Genomic DNA, 6,931 nt, shown 5'->3' on the forward strand with positions numbered 1-6,931 from the left:
TTGAGCCATCGCTATTTCTCCCTCCACCTTGTCACCCTAGGTGCTTATTCTTCTGCCCCTCAAATGTAATTATTTAAAATATGTCCTGCCCCTTCAGTATGATATTGCTCTTACTGTATCATACAATACATAGCAGAAATCTCTTTCCACAGCTGCAGGTAAAAAGAAGCCGGAAACAATCCTTCTTGGTTAATTGGGGCTTTTATTTTCTGAGGGGGAGAAGTTGGACCAAGGTCAGATTTGCCCTCTTTCTTCAAGTGGCATAATCCAGCTTTTAGAAGGAGAGTGGATGGATTGAAATGATGGATACTGGAAGTTCCGGGTCCTCGATTCTCTCTCCAGATCTGGAATGGGAGAGAGCCATGGTGTGTCTGGCTGAGTTGGGTAGAGTGTGGAAACATCATGTGCTGGAAAGAGGATATTGAGAGGAGGCTGAGGAGAAGTTGGAAGCTTCTAGGGAGCTGTGAAGCTGTGAAGCTTCAGCCTGAGGGATCACAGGGGAAAGCATGGCTGGGACCTTCAAGGGGCGTCTGTTGCTGAAATGAGAGCGCAGGGAGGGGCTGGATATTGGTGAAGGGGTTGCACGTTGGGGAGGGACATCCCGTGATTGGTGTGTCCTTCGTAGGTTTTCCCGGACACGGATGAATTCTGGCTGCTTCCCAACAGTTTCACCTGTTGCTTCCTGCTGCTGACGCTGTAGAAAAGGCGAGTTTAATTTGAGGCATCTGTGAAGAGTCCATGTGCAAGACACCAACCCACCCCAAACAGCTGCTGGCAAATGCCTAGCAGGAGGAACAAGGGGCTACATCATTAGAGCCACAGCAGATGTCTAAGCCTTACCTGTTCCCGCCTCTGTTGCCAGCGCATAAGTTCCTTTTCCAGTGGCGTCTGCTCCAAACTGTTCTCTGTCTTGTCCCGGCGTCTGCTCCGAAGCTCCAGAACCTGCAGCAGTTCTGGCTTGGAACGAAGGCTCAAGCCTCTGAAAGGAGGGATTAAAACAGCACAGCAGACTAGAAACTCCCCTTTCCCATGCTGAACACGCTAAATTGCTGACAGCTGTGTGAAATGACCACCCATCCCACCTTCACTGAGCCAAGTGCCAAGTTCAGGGCATGGTTATGGTACGGATTAGAAAAGGTAAAACTGTCAATTAAGGGACTGGTTCTTATTGAGCTAATAAATGAGCTGTATCAGTTCAAATGGCAGGGGAGGTCTCACAAGATGGAATGCTCCTTTGTACAACCACCCCCACCCTCACTTATTTAACATATTTTTATACCGCCCAAAACTTATGGCTCTGGGCAGTTTACAATTAGCATGTCAGGGAGACAAGTTTCGAGCCAAGCCTTCCTTCACATGGCTAGTTTTCTCTGAGGACAATATTTTTTTGTATGCAGTAGTAATCAGCCCAAACACTTTTCTAGCTTGGTGAGGACAAAACCAGACACCAGAAGGCAACCACATGTCTGCCCCATTTATGTATAAAGCAGGGAGAGCGTCCTCTTTTTACATGGGAGTGAAACCTGCCCTCTCCCTACTCTGTCTTACTGTGCGGTACAGATTAGAATAATTGTTTCCCTGCTTGGCTCACCTTCCAGTATCAAAGCTGGATGGGGGAGAAAGTGCCTCAAGCGGCAGAGTGCAGTGAGGTAAGATGAAGGAGGGGCGAGAGTTTTGTTCCTCTCCCTCGCATGGTCCTTAAAAGCAGACGCACACACAACTGGTGTTTTATACCTGAACTGAGCAGACAGGCACACAGTTTCCCTGTCATGGCTAGTTTGGCCCTGAAAAATAGGCCACTGAGCAAGGCCTGTAAAACCAGCTCCCTGATCAAGCTTGGCCTGGATGGGGGCCAGCAAAGGAAAGAAAGGCGACACCCGCCCTGCCTCATGGGCTGAGGATGTGAATCAAGTTACTGAGAGAACCTTGGCCAGCAGATAAAGATTAACCAAAGAGAGGTGGGTGGTAGAGGAGCGTATATTTGTTCCCTACACATCGAAATGAGTGAATTTTCCAGCAAGGGTAGAACAGTCCGTTCCAAGCTAAGTACATGAGGCCCTTCAAAACCACAAAAATGTTGCAGTATATTAAAAGGTAAAGTGTGCCATCAAGTCGATTTCGACTCCTGGTGCCCACAGAGCCCTGTGGTTTCTTTTGGTAGAATACAGGAGGGGTTTACCATCTCCCGAGCAGTAAGAGATGATGCCTTTCAGCATCTTCCTATAGCACACTGCTGCCCAATATAGATATTAGTGTTGTATTATTGAGTGCAGACATCTGTAAGTGTGTGAGCAGGGGCTGCATGTGTGTGTGTGTGCACCCACAAGACTGTGTGTCTTTCCCCTTTTATTGTCTTGCACTCCTCCGTTCACATATGCAGTACTCTTTCTATAAATACAAACAGTCTAGCGCACACACAGAACAACAATTAACCAACATTTTGAAAGTGTTGCTAAACCCCTCCCCCTTTCCATGTGAGTGGCATGAGAAAGAAAGTTTTAGGGAAAGACAAAACCTTAAAACTGCCAAGAGCCATTTTTGGAAGGGCGGTATAGAAATAAAATAAAATAAATGAATAAATGTGAATAGAAACACTGAACGTATATGTATACACACCACTCGGTTATAATGTACATGAGACTTGCCATACCACTTCGATTACTTAAATTTCCTGTGCTATAGAACAAGAATTCCAGATATTGTGAAATATTCTTTTTCACCAAACATGTGGGTTTATTTATTCAGCACATTCCATTCAATCATGCATCCCAAGGCAGCGTGAAAGAATTTTTCATGGCATTGGTTGGCATATATCTCAACAGCATAGCCCACTTGAGCGGAACCTGTTCTGCTGCATAACCCCCAAGGACCCCCCCCCCCAAAGGAAGTAAAGCATACTGCACAGCCCAGCACTACAGCCATAACATGGATCATCAAGACTAAATTCTCCCCCACCCACTCCACCACATACGGAAAATAATCTACCCTTAGTGTGCTACACCTCAAACATAAGGTGTAGCATATCCTTTTGCTGCCAGAGGATATGCTTTTTAGGAAATTGTCAGGTGGTAGATTTTATTTTTAGAAACCTCTCTTGCCTAAAATACATTATACCCAGTGCAGCAGTCACCACTTACTCTTTAAAGAGCTGTATGTAAGGGCCTTTTGTGGTGTGATGTTCAGTTGGACCTCTAAATATTAAATACATAAGATTGCTTGTTAGGATCAGTGGTACCATGAAGCAGGCTGCTTTAAGTGGTAGATTGTGGGCTAGTTCTCAGGGCCAGCATGGCAGCACTCCACTATATAGGTCACCTGCTGAGGAAGGTAAAATGGCAGCACGGTGTTTTTCCTCTTCCTTTCCTAATATAAAGTGAAGGAAGGGAGGACTAGAATACTAATCAAAGGAAAGGAAAGCCATGTGGGGCTCCACTTCAGGCAACAAAATCTCATAGGCTGGCACAGTTGTTTGGAATAGTCTGAACAGCTGAAACAGCAGTGGGTGCACCAAAATTATTCAGTGTTCTTGCCCATGCACTATAAACCCAAATGTTGGTATACTTTACTAAAGAGTGGGAGCGGAGAAGGGAAGGGAAGAACTCCCTACATTTTTAACTCTCTTTCTCTAAATAAGGAATATGAGGGACATGCAATTCACACAGATGAGTGGAACTTCATCGCTGTCTATGCATTAGCACCTCATACTAGATTTCATTCATAAGTAACTTAAGGTATTTTTCATATTAGCTACAGCGACAACTGAAATGTCATCATAGTTTATCTCGCAAGTTTTCTTCACATGTAATAATTGAAACCATACTTCTGCATAGGGTTCTAGTGGGACATGTATCTATGCTTTCAGAATGCAAGCTGAATTTACTAGCATATATATTTTAAAATAATTAAATGGCAGAGATTGGGGTAGGAGTTTTATCCCTCGTCACTAGCAATGTCACAGGTGCCTGTAACACCTTCACAAGATCAGTATAAATGGCAAAAACCCCTGCTAACTTGGCAAAGAGGCACCTTTTAATGTGGCGATTCTCTTTATTTAGCAAGGGGAGAGAGTAACTGGCCCTATCCACCCCCAGCACAGTATCTCCAATGACTGTTACCGGTGTCTGTCTTGTGATTCTTTTTAGATTGTGGTGAGCCCTTTGGGGACAGGGATCCATCTTATTTATTTGTTATTTCTCTGTATAAAGCACCTGGAGCCATTTTTGGAAGGGCAGTATAGAAATCGAATAAACAAACAAACAAATAAAAATAATTGCTATGGCCACTTTAGCAGTGAGGGAGAAACAAAAGAGTGTCATTTTCTTAGCAACAAAATATAGAATTTTAGTGTCTGGAACATGGATTTCCTTAAGAAAAGACATTTAAATTTCTCACAAGCTACGTTTATTCTAGTGGGGCGGGGGAACCCAATCACCTGGAATGGTCTTTGGAGGAATACCAACAGAGCTCAGAGAACCCAAGAGTGGAGTGTTCTGCATAGTCCCTAGCAAACACTGTTGACACTCAATAAATGTTAAATAGCAAGAGCAGGCTGGAGCTTCTGTTCATACTTGCGATGTGTGAACAATAACTCTTTATGCAGCTGTTGCTGGTTCCAGGAGACTTTGGTGGGGTTTGGGACCCGTGAGGTGGCAAGCTGGGCCTCAGGGCCCCTGGTTTCTGAACGTGCAGCAGCTGAAAGGAAGGGAGAAGAAGGGGGTGAGTACACCAGAGTCGGGGCAGAGGGAGGCAGACTCTAGCTCCTTTTGGAATGTGGCATCCTTCCCCACTTCCCACCAAGTAGGCACTCACCGAAGGTATTGGATCCCATGCCGTGGGGTGGGGGATGCAAAGCCAGGATCTGAGCCTTGGCCCAAAGCCAGAGCTCATGTGAAATCCTAATGAGGGAGAGGAAATGGGGGTCAGTGTTCGTGGGTGGGAAATGAAATGGGTTGGGTGCGTATTAGAATAACCTCTTCTCGCCCTTGGATTGTTCTTAAATTCCTTTTGGCAGTTTGGGTCACACTGGTTTTAAATTAGGGCTGTCAATCAATTCACGCTTTGTTTTAGTTGATTACTCATCTGCTTTTACATGGATTCATTGATAGAGCCAATTTTAAAATAATGCATATATTATTAAAGCCTTGGCACAGGTGTCATTTTGATATACTGAAGGAAGTGTAAAATAGTGTACAACATAATCAACAAAATGACTAATCATTGTTCAAAAGGAAGGCCATCTTTACTTCTCCCCTCCCCATTTCTTTCAGTAGCAAAGAAAAGGGGGGGGAATGGTGCCTTTAGCTGTCAGCTTTACTTACTAAAATTGGCTCCCACCAATTAACTAAGACTGAAGAAAAATAATAGTCCCCACCGGCCAAGTGTTGAATGTAATTAGAACAGAGAATTACTGTTCGTGGTGTATGTACTCATCGCACATTCACCTCTCTCGTTAACAGATGTTTGTCATATTTCAAAAGCCTTCAAAACCTCTTTGACCAGAGGCGACAGTGGGAACAAAAAAAGAAGTGTGTGTACCTAACACAACGAAGCCCCTTTGCTGCTTGCAAACCCCTCTCAAGCTATTCCAAGGCTCTTAAAAAGTGTGGGTTTCTCCCACCTAAAATGTCAGTTGGTTGATTTCTTAATGGAAGCCAAGTTGTACCTTGAGTAAAAGCTCTCCCCAACAGCTCGACTCAGTCCCTTCTCGGCATCAAAATTATCCACAGCAGGTTGCTCTCACCTGCCATTCCGAGTCGCCGTATCCAGTTGCCGGCGATGTCCTGCTGCCATGTCACACCGTCTTTCCGTGCCAGCCGGGGTCCAGGCAAATGGAGGTTCAGAGTCTCCCTAGCTCCCATCTCCCCCACGAAGGGATCGCGTGGCCCAGATGCTGCCATCCCAACCACAAGGAACAATTACAAGCCGCTAATTGCCTCCACAGCCGCTTCTTCCTGGCCTGCCAGCCCCTCAGCATGCACCAGGGGGAGTGAAAAGACAGCAAGAGGGAAACTGGATCCCCTAACTTGAGGCTACAGAGCTGAGGCAGAGCCAAGACTCCTGGGGAGGGGTCGATCTCTGATAACCTACACAGAAATTGAACATCTCTCAGGGATTCGTCTGCTCTGTGTCCACTCCGAGGGCCAGTTGACAAGTGTATATTCATCATTCATTCAGTGTGTGATAGCAAGTGTCAATTTGCACATACAAAACCACTCAGATAAATAGTATTTAGCATGTATATGAACACCGTAAAGTGATTCACAGACATACAGTAGCCCTCTTAGGTAGATCAGTATAATCCTGTCGCAGGTTGACAGGGTGGATGGGAGGTGGGCAGGTTGAGGCTGAGAAGAGAGAGTGAACTTCCCAAGGCTACCTAGTGAGTTCATGGCTAGGGAAGGATTTCAGCTGAGGACTCCCCAGCTCACACCTCCAGTTTCAGCCAGCTCTTGAACTATCGATATGAGCTCTCATATCACCCACATCATCTAAAATGAAAGGCTTTTCCATGCAGGCAGTGCACCCACCAGAGCTACATGGATCACCTCAAGGGAGCTCCATGCAAAACATTCCAGTGGGAAGAGATATATTTCCCTGCCACTTATGTGCATCAAGACACGTTGAGTTGTTGCTTTAGATGTGAAAACAAACAAAGCCAGCACTGTTCCATGTATCCAGGGGCAAGTAATAATGATGAGGGATCTCTCCAATATGCATGCATGTTTTAATCAGTCCTGTCAGCTGAGACAGAACAAACCCTTGTAGAAAGGTAGGTGGGAAATAGGCAATGCTCAATGAGGCTGAGAATACCCATAGGAAGAGCTAATTTCAGTCCGTGATAATTATTGTTTCTTCATGAAGGGAAACTGTGCCTTAGCATTCTGTGCCCCATGACCAGACCCACTTCACACCCCAAGATTTGTCTAGGGAA

The 6,931-nt window shown here is 45.3% G+C and overlaps 1 protein-coding gene across 2 annotated transcripts; it reads right to left on the bottom strand.

The window, feature by feature from the left end:
• Positions 1 to 221: 221 nt before the first annotated feature.
• Positions 222 to 6,056, bottom strand: LOC128347729 (protein FAM107B-like). Of its 2 annotated transcripts, none has more exons than XM_053302754.1 (4): positions 5,741 to 6,056; positions 4,569 to 4,692; positions 841 to 979; positions 222 to 694 (listed from the first exon to the last, which is right to left on the bottom strand). In XM_053302754.1, the coding sequence occupies exons 1-4, from the start codon at positions 5,895 to 5,897 to the stop codon at positions 401 to 403; spliced, it is 714 nt and encodes a 237-aa protein (XP_053158729.1). In that variant the 5' UTR covers positions 5,898 to 6,056; the 3' UTR covers positions 222 to 400. The 2 variants fall into 2 exon arrangements, with proteins under 2 accessions (XP_053158729.1, XP_053158730.1); XM_053302755.1 differs by lacking the exon at positions 5,741 to 6,056 and adding an exon at positions 4,810 to 4,877.
• Between the last annotated feature and the right edge of the window lie 875 nt (positions 6,057 to 6,931).

The sequence above is a fragment of the Hemicordylus capensis genome, chromosome 2 (assembly GCF_027244095.1).
Source record: "Hemicordylus capensis ecotype Gifberg chromosome 2, rHemCap1.1.pri, whole genome shotgun sequence".
In the NCBI taxonomy this organism is placed as follows: Eukaryota; Metazoa; Chordata; class Lepidosauria; order Squamata; family Cordylidae; genus Hemicordylus; species Hemicordylus capensis.

Coding starts and splice junctions, on each gene's coding strand:
- LOC128347729 (XM_053302754.1), bottom strand. CDS start 5,897: ATGGCAGCATCTGGGCCACGCGATCCCTTCGTGGGGGAGATGGGAGCT. Junction 4,693..5,740: donor ACGGCGACTCGGAATGGCAG/GTGAGAGCAACC, acceptor CCTTCCTTTCAG/CTGCTGCACGTTCAGAAACC. Junction 695..840: donor GGCAACAGAGGCGGGAACAG/GTAAGGCTTAGA, acceptor CCTTTTCTACAG/CGTCAGCAGCAGGAAGCAAC.